Raw genomic sequence first — 17608 nt, forward strand, 5'->3', positions numbered from 1 at the left:
GCCTCACATGGGGTATAGAGCTTACTTAAAAAAAAAGTTCATGTGGCTTTTGTATTCTATGTTGTGTTTTTTTTTTTTTTAAGATTTTATTTACTTTGTGAGAGAGCATGTGCACATGTGTGCACACAAACGTGCACTAACAGGGAGAAGCAGAGGGACAGGGAGAGAGAATCCCAAGCCAACTCCATCTGAGCATAGAGCCCAACATGAGGCTGGATCTCATGAGCCCAAGATCATGACCTCAGCAGAAACCAAGAGTTGATGCTTAACTGATTGACCCACCCAGGCACCTATGATCCATGTTAATTTTAAATATATATTTTTTCTACTCTCAAATCCATTCATAAAACACTCTAGGAAGATACATCATGTTGATTTTATGATTCCACCCATCCATTGGCATACTCATAAATACTAGAGGGGGTTTACACCAAGTTTGAGGAACACGGACCAAGGAGATTTCAGGAATTAGGAAAACAACTTTTTGGAGTGCCCTCCAGAACATTAGCATGGTGCAATGAGGATATTTGTATTCCTGGGCCTTAGTCTTGATACATTAAACCAGAATCTCTGAAGAGGGATCCAGGAATCTTTACTAATAGCTATCCCAGTGATTGTTCTGCATGCTAGAGTTTGAGGACCATGATCTCAAGAGCCTCCTCTGTTACTCCCTATTTCCCTTCTACAGTTTGTGAGTTTCGAACTAGTTTCTGTGAGCCAAATAAACAAACAAGACTAATGCAGAATGTGATCTCTAACCATTCCCGGATGTTGGCTGACCAAAGGGTAAGAGGCTAGAGAAGATTATCTAAGCTCTAATATCAAGAATCCTTTCTGAGCCTTAATCATAGGGTACACGGTACATTTAGTTGAGGGAGCTCAGGCACTCTTCCCTTTAGTTAAGACCCAGGCGTTTCAGCATTCCTCTCTCTTCCTTACAGATGCTAAGCCATGCAATGTGTGTTCCTGAAAATTATGTCAGCTGAATTTTTATGAAGTCAGTTACATTTCAAATGCACTAGAGGACATATCATTTAATAAAATTCTATCTTTAATTTTAATCATTGACTCCAGCTAAGCATGAAAACAACAAAGAATTATACAATAATTAGCACATAGTAGATACTGGTTTCCTTAACTACACTTTGCACTATTGAATATATGTCAATAATGGTGAAGTTCTTTGAGAAATCTTGAAGAATTCTGTGTTAGTTTAACAGAAGACAATGATGAAAAAGATGATTGATTATAACATACTATTAGTAAGAACAAGAAGTCTGGTAGTATAAACATAATTACAATTATATTCATTCTTGAAAATTATTGAAAGGTCTCTAATTAAATGTTAGCAATACTTAGTGCTGGGTGATGACATCACAGATGGTATTCGTTTTATTCTGTGTGCATTTCTTCTTTTCAAATGTTTTACAACAAAAGTGTATTACTTTTAAAACAAGAACACTTATTTTAAAGATTTGGTACCAGGTAATGTTTCATTTTCTCTGAGGAATTCTTTTGTACTTCCCAATGTAGTAACGAATGTCATTTTAACTGTACTGAAGGTCAGAGCTAAAGTCAAACCCTTATATATATATATTTTTTAAGTCAAACCCTTATAATTCACATACTTTGCGTTTACCATTTTGGGGGACTGATTTGCTTTTCAAGCTTCAATATTTACTTGTATATATTTTTGTAGTAAGTAGCACAATAATAAGTAAGCAGAACTTTCTTTGTACATAAGCCCTAAGGCCAGGAGGCCAGTCAATCAAAATAAGTGTAGCTGATGATGCTACTAATTTCCTGGTCAGTTGGGATTCAAAAATCAGAAAGCACAAGGGCACCTGCATGTTTCAGATGGTTAAACATCTGGCTCCTGATTTTTGCTCAGGTCATGATCTCAGGGTCATGGAATTGAGCCCCCTGTGGCAGTGGGGGTGGGGTCCATGCTCAGCCAGGAGTCTGATTGAGATTCTCCCTCCCGCTCATATGCACACTTTCCCTCTCTCTTTAAAATAAATAAATAAATCTTTAAAGTAAAAATAAAAATCAGAAAGCACAAATCAGTAGTTAATACTAATATACAGTCTGTCATTGTAGGAAGCAGGCAGTTTGGAAAACAGGAAAGGGTTTACCAAATTTTTCTGTGGATTGTAATAAAGGAAAATATTATTAAATAATTTTTTTCATCTTTTGAACAAACATTTAAGCATCATCCAATTATTTGCCAATGTTTATCAAACTTTAGTAATTTCCTTTAATGAGGGGCTTTTTTATTGAAGAAGCATTTGCTTATCTTTTATTTTTTTAAAAATAATTGTGTTTAAATTATTCAAAATGTCTGAGGCGCAGGAGGGTATTTGGTATTTGAAAGTGCTTTGCTCTTTAAGAGGTGGATTGATCTGAACAAGTATAAAACTGTAGGGCTGAGCAAAAGTGACCCAGGGTTAACTTAATATTGACTAATAAAGAAGGAGGTGAGCAAGTGCATCAGACATGTGACTGCTGCCATTGCAAATTTTTCTAACTATAAGGAAATTATCATAAGGTTAGAGGAAGACTGGTAGAAGATGGGAGAGAATGCACAGCATGATTTTTTCCATTGTTTCTGTTTTTTTTAAAACATAAGAATTATGAAGTACTCATATGGGTATGGGAAAACAGTGTCTCATCCCATGAGAGATGTAAAATCTTCAAGACAGTGCTAGTGAACTAGGTTGCAGGGAAAAACAGTATTTTGCTTCTCAGTTCTTACGATCTAAGAATAAATGGCTAAGAAAATGAAGGTTCAGAACATCTGGGTGGCTCAGTGGGTTAGGTGTCTGACTTTGGCTCAAGTCATGATCTCAGGGTCCTGGGATAGAGACCTGAGTTGGGCTCCTGGCTCAGTGGGGAGTCTGCTTCTCTCTCTCCATCTGCCCATCCCCCCATTCATGCTCTGTCTCTCTCAAATTAAAAAAAAATGAAGGTTCTTCTGAGATTTAAAAAAAAAAATCTGGGGCACCAGGCTGGCCAGCCAATGGAGTGTGCAACTCTTGATCTTGGGGTTGTGAATTCCAGCCCCATGTTGGGTGTAGAGATTACTTAAAAATAAACTCTTTAAAAAAAATCAAAGTTTAATTAAATGGTAATTGATAAATATGCATTAGGTGAATAATATATTCTGTACAAAGGTATTAGTCTATTTTTAATTCTTACTCTATGTACACACCTTGATTTAACCAAAATGGATTTAACTCAAAATGCTATAATTTGTTTACTTAAATAATTGATAGTTACATTTTTTAGGGAAAAGCAGAAACTGTGCTAACCTGGTTTTAGTTTTATTTATCCCTTTAGATATTGGTGACTGAGGAAAACCTCCAAACCCATTAAGAGGTAGGTAGTATAATCATTCCCCAGGGGCACCTGCCTGAATTGTAGCTGGAATGTGTAGGAGGCAAAATGGGGCTTTTATAGGGCTGGCCTGGCCATTCCAAGCCCATTGGGTTGGTTTTCATAGCCTAGTAGTGACGATTCTCTTACCAGCAGGGCTTTTAGACAATTCTGATTCAAGCCTTGATAATTCTGATGATTTAGCTTTCTGTTCATTGATGGTAGGTGGATTCTCAGTGGACTCTGGTCTTGCAGTTAAAACTTCTGAGGGAGATTGATGCTCATTAATTGGAAAAGAACCAGATGTCACTGGCTGATGTGTTTCATTTTCTGATGCACTCGGGCTTGAGGCTGATTGATGTAAAGGCAAAGGCTTCCTGGATTGGGAAGGCTTAGCGTCATTCCAAAACTCATCTACATCCACATTATCTTCCGTTCCATTCTTCAACCTGTCAGATTCTAAAACACTAAATTCTCCTACTTCCCGGCCATGGCTTAGCCCAGGAATCTGTGGGAGTTCATCCTTCACTGCAGAGAATCTCACATGCTTTAATGGCTCTGGTGAGTGTGAGGAGGAGTCATCCTCTAAAGAATGCTCCTTCTCAGAAAGTCTCTCATGGATGATTAGGTCAGGTGACACAATTTTGCTTTTGGGTTCAAAGTTCTGATGGAAACGAACTGTTTCTGAGTCTGTGCTGCTGGAACTGGAATTGCGCTTCAGGATTCCTCTTGGAGCTCCCCTTGTGCTCAGAGAGTCTGTCCCTTGTCTAGGAAAAGATTGCTTATCATCTTGTTTTAACTCCTGTGATTTGTGGAGCATTCTTCTGGCTTTAGGGATTGGAGCTTTGATTGGGGATCCATTCTCAGGGCCTGGAAATGTTTGCTTTGGTTTCTCTAAATTTTGGCTTGATATATCTGGGATAGGTGACTTTTCTTCTGCCTCTGACAATTCACCTGAAAATCAAAATATATTAGGTGACATATCAAATGGAGAATAATCTAAAACACCTATCACAAATCTAATCTACATTTAGCAAAAGTAGTAAAATATTAAATAAAGTATTAGCATAAGGGCAGACCTAATTAAAAAGCATTTAAAAATTCATGCATGAACTTCATTGAACTAGACATTTAAGATTACTGTACTTTACATATATACTTTGTGGTATTTTTATACTCATTAAAAATTTTTTAGAAAAGAATTTTAAAATTCTTAAGGAGGCTAAGGAAAAACATAGAAGTCGCTTTAAAAATTCTTCTGTGGAAACCAGAAAAAGGAACTCAATTTTTTAAAAAGAAAATTGCAATTTTAAAAAAAGAAAATCTCTAAGACAAAAATTAATTTTTTCAGTAATGCCTGAGTGGTACAGTTGGCTAAGTGTCTAACTCTTGGTTTTGGCTCAGGTCATGATCTCAGGGTTGTGAGATCTAGCCCTGCATCAGGCTGTGCACTCAGTATGGAGTCTGCTTGAGACTCTCTCTCCCTCTCCTTCTGCCCCTTCCCACTTGCTCTCTCTTGCTCTCAAATAAATACATCTTTTTTTTAAAGATTTTATTTATTCATGAGAAACACAGAGAAAGAGCAGAGACACAGCCAGAGAGAGAAGCAGGTTTCCTGTGGGGAGCCTGATGTGGGACTTGATCCTAGCACTTCGGGATCACAACCTGAGCCAAAGGCAGACACTCAACCACTGAGCCACCCAGGCGCCCCTCAAATAAATAAATCTTTAAAAAAGAAACACAAAAACGTTTTCAAAAAGTTAAAAAAAAAAAAAAAAGAGAACATGTTCCAGTGCTTTTTTTCTGTAAAATATTTTACATAATATGTAATATGTATATCCAATAGAGAGGGGGAAATACACTAATATCAACATGGATAACTAAAACTCCAACTCCACTATTCAATGTTAATTTTCTACCCCTTGTCCAATCTTTAATGCCTGTGGAATCTTCTAACAGCTGTTTTTGAAGAGATTGAATTTTCTAGTATTCTTAATGGTATGGAAGAATGGTAAAATTCTGTAAGAGGCAGACTTAAATTAATTAAGCCACAAACCTGATCAAATGCCTCCTGAAGGACAAGGCTGATAGTTACAGATTAGAGGATCATAATGTTGTCAAGTGGCCTTTTTTTCTTGAGGCAACCTTTTTCAATTTTACCTGAACTGTGTCTGCATGTGGTAGGCATTCAATAAGTGCTGTTAAATGAATGAATGAATGCCTCCCCTCCAAAAATTCCCTAGTTCACTAAGGGGGAAGCCAAGGCCTGGAAGTCAAACAAGTGTCAGCTCCACGACTGGAATGCATGAACTCCCTGTTTCTAAAATTTCTGCTTCCTTCCCTCAGGCAAGAAACCAATGGGCAGAGTAAAATAAGAAAATCATCAGGACTTTTCAGTTTCTCTTGCAAGTTATTTTAAAGGAACTCTGAGAATTTCCCTTAGTCCACAGATAACGAAGATAAAAATATCTAGTCCATAAAAATAATATTTACCTTCTTTTGAAGTCTGAGAGAAACCAGCCTTTCCATTTTTTGACGTCTCACCTTTGGTGTGTTGAGATAAGTGATCTTCTGGCAACTTGGAGCTATTAAATGGATTCTTCCTTTGCTGGGGAAAAATATTATTAAACTTGTTTTAAATGTCACAGCAGCAACTCAATATTAGCAAATGCTTATTATCTCCAATATTGATAGTTGTATCCATTGAATTCTATTTGGTATGTTTGAAAAATTACCGTCCTGGTTAATGTGGCTGGCACAGAATTGCCATATATGCCAGAGAAAAATTAAACTATATAAAATATACTCAATCCAGGGTCCTACAAATTTAGATCAGAACCAGTTATTCGAATCTAAACCTCGCATTTTACAAAGGTGAGAAAATTTGGACCTGGTCAAAGTTAGAGTAAATCAGAGACTAATCGGAGCAGAGTTCCCCAGTGCTCTTTCTACCATATGAGATTCTTGCTGTGCTTGATTAAAAGTAAACTAAATATAATTGTAAATGATCTTTCCTATAAAGAATTAGAAGACACTTATCAAGGTATTTGAAGTGCTTCATTATCACTATTATGATCAATTCCAATGACAGGGAATCAGTAAATAGAAATTTTAAATTAATACAAAACTGATTATGAATGTTTACCGTCTAGAGTTTCATAAATTGGCAATTCCCTCCCACAAGCAGACATGTAACACAGATTCAGGAAACTATGACTAGGAATGTGGACCAAAATGCAACTAATGAGCCACATTCTGAATGCTTAAAAAGCAGCAATCCCCAGTAATTTGACTTTTTATTCTCTAGAGCAAGAATCTTCAGCAATGCAGAAACATGGTATTCATCAATTTTTTCACCATAAGCGTGGCTTCTTACATCAAATAGTAAAAATTATCTGTACTTGGTGCCAAAAAGTCCTCTTTATTTCATGGTGCTTTGCTAAAATGAGAAAAATGGCATTCTTGCCAAAAATAAGATATTTGGAGGCTGAGCTCCATCTACCTTAGCTGGAGACACAGTGGACTTCCTCGTGTTTTCCCAGGTATCAATCACGGTGGAAGCTGGATTTACCATGCTAGAAATGTAAAAGAAACAATTATTCAGAGAATAAACCCTTACTTTTTGAGGAAGCATAAATCATGACTCTGAAGCTTAGAGCTATTAAGGCAGGACAGCAGAGGAAGTTTGTAAAACCAAACTGCTAGGAAGAGAGAGGGAATTGGGGCCTAAAGATGATTAAGCAGTGAAGCAAAGGCAAAGGCAGAGCAGAGAGAGGCAGGTGTGAGAAAAGCAAAACCATCCAGCAGAAGCCTTGAAGGTTTTATCATGGTACCAAGCACACAAGAGGTTCACAATGTGAATTTGTAGAAATGAACTCATCTCAAAGTCAGCAGCTAACATCAGGTACAGATGACAGGGAGCCACTGATCTCAAGGTGGTGGGGGGAGGGGATGTCAGTGCTGAAATGAAGGCCCAAAGTATGTCAGGGCTTGATTTCACAGAATCACAGTGCTCACTCTAACTCAAGTGGGAAATAACTGAAGAAAAGACTCAGGTGAGACCAGTGACTTGACAGCACACTGTGCAGGGAGGCAGTGGCGTTCTGGCATCTTGCTGAGGACTCTCAACCCAACTCTCCAGGCTAGCCAGTGGGTTCTTAGTTCAATACAAGAGGGATAAGGCCAAGCACAGCAGCCAGAAGATGATGGGAGAATAGAAACCTAGAGCTGGCTCAGAAGAATAAATAAGATTCTCTACCCAAAGGGCAGGACAGCCCCAGAATGAGAGTGAGGTAAGAGTAAATGGAGAGAAGTGAGTTTAGCAGGGCTCCTTCCTGAACAACCACTCCCATGGCTATGGAGGAAGGGGAAAAGAGAGTTAGAGTGGCCCTAGAGAATGAAAAAAACCACCTGCTCAGACTTCCTGCAGTGGCCTTGCCTCAGGCATCAAATGTGAAGTCACTATTGGCTGAAACCACTGTGCCCACTTAGACTCCACATGTCCTCTTAGTGATGTCACAGAGTCAAGAACTTGGAAAATACCTGGAAAGGTGCTGGCGTTACACCATACAGCAGAGGAAGCAGAGGTTGCGGAAGGAGAGCAATGTGCCCCAAGGACACAGAGCCCGGCCCAAGAATACAGCAACTCCAGTTGTAGGCTACATGTTTCTATGGCTTCCTTTCCTTCCCTCTGCACTCCAGTTGTTATTTCTGCAGAGTCTTAGTCTCAGGAAGAGACTGAACTTCTATGGAGGCCATGTTCCCTCTCATTACCCTACTCATTGTTCCAGAAAGGAATTGTGGCAGATGAGGCAGATGTATATAAAATACATCTTGATCACATGGATGTGACAAAGAGTGGGGGAAAGGATGGGAAGGGGAAGAGCAGGGAACAAGAATGGGAATTTATAATGGAGCCAGAATGAAGGCTAATAGAAAAACACATCATTGGAGTCTGGTAGGCTCAAACTTCTATTAAGTCTTCTAGCAGTCAATGTGAAAAAAAGCAGCTGGTCACTAAGAGAACTCAGTCCACACTATAAAAACAACCAATAACTCAGGATTAGAAAGCAATTTATCTTGACTGCCATCTTAAGACACCACTGAGTGACATGGGGAACCTTACAGCACATGCCAGGCTCAGTTTCTTAGACCATTTTATATTATCTCCTTATAAATAAAGCATTCACATGATCAGAAGACCTGAACCAAGTGCTGCTGGTCAGGGCTGTCCACGGAAACACATCTTCTGCCACCTTGTTCCTTTCTCCTCTTACTCACCAAGAACAAAGGATAAGCAGAACCACTGTACTTTCTCCTCCCTGGTCCTTGGAAACTCAGGTCCCTAGCTCTGAGTACCTCTATCTCACATCATAAAACTAGACATGAACTCAATCTCTTTCTTACTAAACTCTATCAAGCAATGTACATCATGACTACTATGTAACCTCTTCCTGTGCACATGTATCTGATCTCTCACAGCCAACTGGAAGATCCCTCAGGAGTACCATCTTGAGCATCACTCTATCCCCCTGCAATGTCGTGTAGAGCAGCTGGGCCACAGATGGTGAACAACTAAAAAGGTGAAGGCCACTGAACCAGCACCAAGGAAGATGGAAGCAGATAGGCAACCATGAGCTTTCCTTTAAAAATCCATGTTATCTGCCAAACAACAACAAGGCATATTATATAGGTTTTTTTTTTAAAGTCTTTGTTTCTTAGCTCAGAAAGCAAAAGAGGGGAAGAAACAACACATTCAGAGCACACAGCTGTACACTAAAATACAGAAATACACAGTACTCACCAGGTTAGCATGTGGTTGGGAGAGAGGAAAATGAGATGAGGTTGGGACACGTGGTTAGCTACTTGGTTAGTCTGCTTACTTTGAAAAAATGAAACAAGAGTCTTAGACCTCAAAGTCTGTCTGTGAAAATATAGCTACTTCTTAAACTCTGGGTTTACTTCTCTTGAGGAATACAGCAACATTTGGCATGCCTGCCTGTTATTTGGCAACCATCATTACAGCAACCATCTTATTTTCTATTGATTTTTGCAACATCCCTGGGAGGTATGTACCTTTCTCCTCATTTGACTCATAAGAAAACCAAGCCTTGGGAAGGTTGAGGAATCTACTGGATATTACAAAATGAGTTCAGGAAGAGCTGGGGATTTGAGCCAGGTGTGTCTGACCATGACCCCAAAGAACATCATAACAATGACAAAGCTATTCTGCCTCTGATTTCTCACAGTAACAAAGCAATGGTTTATGGGATGCCTGGGTGGCTCAGTGGCTGAGCATCTGCCTTCATCTCAGGGCATGATCCCAGGGTCCTGGGATCGAGTCCTGCACAGGCTTCCCGTTGGGAGCCTACTTCTCCCTCTGCCTATCTCCCTCTGCCTATGTCTCTGCCTCTCTGTGTCTCTCATGAATGAATGAATAAATGAATGAATGAATGAATGAATAAATAAATAAATACTTATTAAAAAAAAGCAGTGGTTTATAGCAAGACGACTGAGGTCCAAGTGATTCTTCCTTCCCAGTCACTCTCACATCTGTCACTTCCTTTCCAGGTGTACTGTTACCTCCTGTATTTCTGTTGACTATTAACTTCACATTTGACCTACTGATTCTGAAGTTCCACCCCTCTAATCCATTCAGCATTCCACCACTAAGCTGGGATTATCTCAAATACAACTTTGATCGTGTTGCTCTTCTCCTCGTTACCTTTCCCTGGATTCCCCAAGGTCTGTGGGATGAAGCTGGAACTTGTCAGGGAGGAACTGGAGATCCTCCATCATCTACCCAGTATATTTTCTTCCTTTCTGTTGACGCTTCATGCTAAACAAAGCTGTCTATCTACTCATTACAGCCAAAACTCTCTTGACTGGTTGTTATCTCCACTCAGCCTATCCCCCAGCCCAGCCTTCACGTATTTTGCTGTGCTCTCAGCCCTTGCTCTCATTTCCAAGCCCAGTCCAAATCTCACTGCCTGGTGATGCTGCTCTGGTATCAACCAGGTGGAAGTGGGTCTCCTTGTCTCGAATCTTATAGCACATTTCAGTGGTTCTTTGGATTAGAAACTTGCTCTGTGTCTGGCACTATTTATCATGTGATCAGATATTCACATACGGATGCATAATTTTTCCTAAAAGAGTATAGTCTCTTTATAGCCAGATACTATGTCTTTGTTTCTTGGAATCCCTCTTGGAGGCAGTAGACTGTGTCCTGAATATAAAAGACATTCAGTACACTCCACAAGATGCACTTTTTAAACTGTAGCAAGCCAAATTCCACACCCTGTGCTTGTAATAGCTCCCTCAGGCACCCTTCAAAAACTACCTGCCAGAAGGAACACTTAGACAGAATGTGTTTACTTTGTTAAAAGAATTATTCAAGTATTACATTATGATGTTGGCATTAGGGTTAAAAGTATCTGCATTTTAACATAACTCTTTGAAGACTTAACTATAAAGAAATAATAATGTTAGGTACTGTTGCAAGGACACTGGGGAGAGAGGTGAGGCTTTAAATTACACTACATAGGCAGCCATACACTCCATCTGTGTCTGTGTCCAGCCATAAAAGTGCTCCTAAGTACATGAAAGCAACTTTTAAAAGCTTTGGACCTAAACAGGCCTTTCTCACTTAAATAGTTAAAAATAAAAGCAGACCTCTTATACCTTTTGAGGTATTTTGCAGCTTAAATATTAACAGTCCTGAATCAGAAGTAAACTCTGCAAGTGATTTTTTTCACGTGTTGTTGTTGTGACCTCTCCCTTTGGATGGTGAGGTCCTTGTAAGTTAATGCTGTATCACATCCCCAGCACCCAGCACCATTCTGGCATATGTTAAACTCAGTGAAGCTCGAACACATGAATAAACAAAAGAAATGGCTCAGGGATAAAGGGAGGGAGTAAGTTAGAAAATATGCTAGGCCAAGCCTTTCAAGTCAGTATTTTTTTAAGTAAAACATTACTTCTCTGGTGCCACCACACTGCACGCTATAGATTTCTCTAACGTGTATAGTCTCAGCCAAGTGTAAGACACTCTGATGTCACAGTGAAACTATTTCCACCACAAGTGATGTGGGCAAATCCAAGAGTCTATGAGATTAAAAAAGATTGTTTTAAAGAGCTCAATATAAGGGATTCTGTGGGGCAGGCCTCTAAGAAATGAAATGGTCACATCACTGGATGTGCAATGTATCCAAGAACAAAGATCAAATGTACTGTCCATAGATGGGCATCTCTACCTTGCTTTTGTGAGGCAGCTAGGTGCCTCACATCGATCTTATTATTGAAGGGTTAGAGGTAAATAGCTAATCCATCTGTAAGACAGAGATAGGGATGGGGAGGGGGAGAAAGAGAGAGAGAGAGATTGAGAGAGAATAAACAAAAGCCTTCCAGGAAAAAGAATGTTAGAAAAACTAATACTATTTCAGAACTAAAGACTTGGTTTTTGTAGGTTTCTTTTTAATTTTAAATGTTTGTTTTCCTTTGATTAAGACAGTATATTATCTCCAGGTATCCTTGGCAAAAGTAAAGTCTCATTTTTTCCCTACAAACATAGGATATACGTTCTACTCATGCTCTAGAAATATAGTTGAATATGAAGAGGAGAAAGAAATAACAGTAATGACTGTTAGTCATTAACATTAGTAATATATTTTTAATATATATATTTTTATTTCAATTCATTAATATATAAAGTATTATTCATTTCAGAGGTAGAAGTCTGTGTAAAGACATGGTTTTGATTGCTTGGTTCCCATTCAGCAGAAGGTTAAGAGGGAGGTCGGTGGGAGAAGTATTACTGAAGCATAGGCAGTCAAGCTTAGAGACTAGCATATTCGTTCATTATGACAACTTAGAACAAAACAATGTTTTAATTCTACCAAAAAACAATGAGAAGTGAGGATGCACAACTTCCCTTGTAAGAAAACTCATCACTTTGACATGTCACAGGGAAGTGCTGATGCCATGGAAAGAAATACCACAGGGAAGGCTTTACCTTGTTCTCCTGAATCCATTTTGGACACATTCTCTAGGGATTTTTTTATAAAAGATTTTTTATTGATTGATTCATAAGAGACACATAGAGAGAGGCAGAGGGAGAACCAGCCTCCCTGGAGTCCAATGCAGGACTTGATCCCAGGACTCTAGGGATATTTTTGATGAATGGGCATCACAAACCTCTGTAGTAGCCAAGCTCCCTCCTGCCTCTGTGCCTTCCAGTTCTCTATCCTGAATGCCCCTCTCTTGCCGTTGTCCGAAGGTGAGAAAACTCCTCACATTCTCTTCCATCTTTTATAATCACCAGAGCTCATGGTGCTACTGCTCAACTGATTCTCCAATTAAGTCCAGAGGGGGTCAGTCCTGTTCTTGTAGTTTGACTTTTCTCCTTTTCCTCTTCCTACTCACTTCCTGAGCTGCAAACCACTTCATTCAATCATTCATTTATTCATTCGTTTGTTCACTAACCTCATTCACTGTTATTCTTTATTTCATAATTATCTCGTCAACTATTTTCAGTCAGTTGGTCAGACTCTCACTCTCCACCTATTCTCCATTTATTTATTCATTCCATGCGATACTTGTTGGGCATTGTTGTAGGTGTTAGGAATAGTGCAGTAAACCAAACAAAATATAGCAATAAACCAAAAGTCCTTTTCTTCATGGATCTGGGGGGAAGGGATAATACATACAGTAAATATAGAACATGATGTCAGGTAGTGAGAAGTGTGCTGAAGGACAATGAGAGACGGTGCTGGCATTCATTCATTCATTCATCCCACAGATACTTATTCCTGATTGCCTACCATGTGTTAGATGGGATATGGTGGTGAATAATCTCTGTCCTCAACTTTGAGAAAGAAATGCAGTGACACTCAGCCCTGGGAATCTGAATGTTTGGAAGTTCCTTGGGCAGTTCTAACCTACAGGTCACAGTTGAGAACTTCTCATCAAGGGATTATCATATCCTTTATAGATTATCAGATATCTGTATCTTACAAACACTTCAAATTTCTTCTAATTTCATCTCTAAAACTCTAGACATTTCTTTTCTCCATTTCCTTGATTAGGTTCTCACCATCTCTCACTTAAACTTCTGTTATAATGTTCTAATTGAGCTGTCTAACCCCATCTTCCACAAAGTTACCAGAATGATGATTCTAAAAAGTAAACTTGATCAAAAAGTCATTTAATGGGGGCTCGGGCGGCGGCTCCGCGGAGGGGACTGCACCGCCAGGAGCGCGAATCCAACAGCGCAGGCCCAGGAGCACAGGGCGCCAGGACACAGCCCAGGATCCGGCCTCCCCCGGAACAGGCAGAGGCCGGGAGGGCCCAGGACAGCGAGGACGCTCCTGCCTGGAACTGAGCAGATCAGCGGCCCCGCCCGGGAGCCCCCAGGCCCTGCAGACAGAGAGCCCCGGAGCTACTGCGGGGGCTGACTCCAGGGTCCCAGAGCTGCCCCCGCCACTGTGGCTTCCTCCCGGGGCCTCACGGGGTGAACAACCCCCACTGAGCCCTGCACCAGGCTGGGGCAGAGCAGCTCCCCCAAGTGCTAACACCTGAGAATCAGCACAGCAGGCCCCTCCCCCAGAAGACCAGCGGCACGGACCAGTTCCAGGGGAAGTCAAGGGACTTAAAGTACACAGAATCGGAAGATACTCCCCCGTGGTTTTTTTTTTTTTTTGTTTTTTTGTTTTGTTTTGTTTTGTGCTTTTTTTTTCCTCTCTTTCTTCTTGATTTCTGATTGCTTCCCCCACCCCCCCTTTTTTTTTCTTTTTTCTCCTTTCTTTTTCTTTCTTTTTCTTCTCTTTTTCCCCTTTTTTTTCTTCTTTCTCTTTTTTCTTTTTCTCTTTTCTTTCCTTCTCTCTCTTTTTCTCCTTTTCCCAATACAACTTGTTTTTGGCCACTCTGCACTGAGCAAAATGACTAGAAGGAAAACCTCACCTCAAAAAAAAGAATCAGAAACAGCCCACTCTCCCACAGAGTTACAAAATATGGATTACAATTCAATATCAGAAAGCCAATTCAGAAGCACTATTTTACAGCTACTGGTGGCTCTAGAAAAAACCATAAAGGACTCAAGAGACTTCATGACTGCAGAATTTAGATCCAATCAGGCAGAAATTAAAAATCAATTAAATGAGATGCAATCCAAGCTAGAAGTCCTAACGACGAGGCTTGACGAGGTGGAAGAACGAGTGAGTGAGATAGAAGACAAGTTGATGGCAAAGAGGGAAACTGAGGAAAAAAGAGACAGGCAATTAAAAGACCATGAGGATAGATTAAGGGAAATAAATGATAGCCTGAGGAAGAAAAACCTACGTTTAATTGGGGTTCCTGAGGGCGCCGAAAGGGACAGAGGGCCAGAATATGTATTTGAACAAATCCTAGCTGAAAACTTTCCGAATCTGGGAAGGGAAACAGGCATTCAGATCCAGGAAATAGAGAGATCCCCCCCTAAAATCAACAAAAACCGTTCAACACCTCGACATTTAATAGTGAAGCTTGCAAATTCCAAAGATAAGGAGAAGATCCTTAAAGCAGCAAGAGAAAAAAAGTCCCTGACTTTTATGGGGAGGAATATTAGGGTAACAGCAGACCTCTCCACAGAGACCTGGCAGGCCAGAAAGGGCTGGCAGGATATATTCAGGGTCCTAAATGAAAAGAACATGCAACCAAGAATACTTTACCCAGCAAGGCTTTCATTCAAAATGGAAGGAGAGATAAAGAGCTTCCAAGACAGGCAGGAACTGAAAGAATATGTAACCTCCAAACCAGCTCTGCAAGAAATTTTAAGGGGGACTCTTAAAATTCCCCTTTAAGAAGAAGTTCAGTGGAACAATCCACAAAAACAAGGACTGAATAGATATGATGACACTAAACTCATATCTATCAATAGTAACTCTGAATGTGAACGGGCTTAATGACCCCATCAAAAGGCGCAGGGTTTCAGACTGGATAAAAAAGCAGGACCCATCTATTTGCTGTCTACAAGAGACTCATTTTAGACAGAAGGACACCTACAACCTGAAAATAAAAGGTTGGAGAACCATTTACCATTCAAATGGTCCTCAAAAGAAAGCAGGGGTTGCCATCCTTATATCAGATAAATTAAAATTTACGCCAAAGACTATAGTGAGAGATGAAGAGGGACACTATCTCATACTCAAAGGATCTATCCAACAAGAGGACTTAACACTCCTCAATATATATGCCCCGAATGTGGGAGCTGCCAAATATTTAAACCAATTAATAACCAAACTCAAGAAATACCTTGATAATAATACACTTATACTTGGTGACTTCAATCTAGCTCTTTCTACCCTGGATAGGTCTTCTAAGCACAACATCTCCAAAGAAACGAGAGCTTTAAATGATACACTGGACCAGATGGATTTCACAGATATCTACAGAACTTTACATCCAAACTCAACTGAATACACATTCTTCTCAAGTGCACATGGAACTTTCTCCAGAATAGACCACATACTGGGTCACAAATCGGGTCTGAACCGATACCAAAAGATCGGGATAGTCCCCTCTGTATTCTCAGACCATAATGCCTTGAAATTAGAACTTAATCACAACAAGAAGTATGGAAGGACCACAAACATGTGGAGGTTAAGGACCATCCTGCTAAAAGATGAAAAGGTCAACCAGGAAATTAAGGAAGAATTAAAAAGATTCATGGAAACTAATGAGAATGAAGATACAACCGTTCAAAATCTTTGGGATGCAGCAAAAGCAGTCCTGAGGGGGAAATACATCGCAATACAAGCATCCATTCAAAAACTGGAAAGATCTCAAATTCAAAAGCTCACCTTACACATAAAGGAACTAGAGAAAAAGCAACAAATAGACCCCACCCCCAGCAGAAGAAGACAGTTAATTAAAATTCGAGCAGAACTCAATGATATCGAGACCAAAAGAACTGTGGAACAGATCAACAGAACCAGGAGTTGGTTCTTTGAAAGAATTAATAAGATAGATAAACCATTAGCCAACCTTATTAAAAAGAAGAGAGAGAAGACTCAAATTAATAAAATCATGAATGAGAAAGGAGAGATCACTACCAACACCAAGGAAATACAAACGATTTTAAAAACATATTATGAACAGCTGTACGCCAATAAATTAGGAAATCTAGAAGAAATGGACGCATTCCTGGAAAGCCACAAACTACCAAAACTGGAGCAGGAAGAAATAGAAAACCTGAACAGGCCAATAACCAGGGAGGAAATTGAAGCAGCCATCAACAACCTCCCAAGACACAAGAGTCCAGGGCCAGATGGCTTCCCAGGGGAATTCTATCAAACATTTAAAGAAGAAATCATACCTATTCTACTAAAGCTGTTTGGAAAGATAGAAAGAGATGGAGTACTTCCAAATTCGTTCTATGAGGCCAGCATCACCTTAATTCCGAAACCAGACAAAGACCCCACCAAAAAGGAGAATTACAGACCAATATCCCTGATGAACATGGATGCAAAAATTCTCAACAAGATACTAGCCAATAGGATCCAACAACACATTAAGAAAATTATTCACCATGACCAAGTAGGATTTATCCCTGGGACACAAGGTTGGTTCAACACTCGTAAAACCATCAATGTGATTCATCATATCAACAAGAGAAAAACCAAGAACCATATGATACTCTCATTAGATGCAGAGAAAGCATTTGACAAAATACAGCATCCATTCCTTTTTTTTTTTTTTTTTTTTTTTTTTAAATTTTTTTTATTTTTTTGAATTTTTTTTTTTAATTTTTATTTATTTATGATAGTCACAGAGAGAGAGAGAGAGGCAGAGACACAGGCAGAGGGAGAAGCAGGCTCCATGCACCGGGAGCCTGACGTGGGATTCGATCCCGGGTCTCCAGGATCGCGCCCTGGGCCAAAGGCAGGCGCCAAACCGCTGCGCCACCCAGGGATCCCTACAGCATCCATTCCTGATCAAAACCCTCAGAGTGTTGGGATAGAGGGAACTTTCCTCGACATCTTAAAAGCCATTTATGAAAAGCCCACAGCAAATATCATTCTCAATGGGGAAGCACTGGGAGCCTTTCCCCTAAGATCAGGAACAAGACAGGGATGTCCACTCTCACCACTGCTGTTCAACATAGTTCTGGAAGTCCTCGCCTCAGCAATCAGACAACAAAAAGACATTAAAGGCATTCAAATTGGCAAAGAAGAAGTCAAACTCTCCCTCTTCGCCGATG

At 39.9% G+C, this 17608-nt stretch overlaps 1 protein-coding gene across 1 annotated transcript in view; it reads right to left on the reverse strand.

Moving 5' to 3' along the window:
• Positions 1-17608, reverse strand: part of SYTL2 (synaptotagmin like 2) — a 151735-nt gene that overhangs the window by 31395 nt on the left and 102732 nt on the right. Inside the window, 3 exon segments of the mRNA XM_041729973.1 lie at positions 3526-4329; positions 5869-5983; positions 6878-6950. Coding sequence (XP_041585907.1) covers positions 3526-4329; positions 5869-5983; positions 6878-6950 — 992 coding nt within the window.

This window comes from Vulpes lagopus, chromosome 15 (assembly GCF_018345385.1).
Source record: "Vulpes lagopus strain Blue_001 chromosome 15, ASM1834538v1, whole genome shotgun sequence".
Taxonomy (NCBI): Eukaryota; Metazoa; Chordata; class Mammalia; order Carnivora; family Canidae; genus Vulpes; species Vulpes lagopus.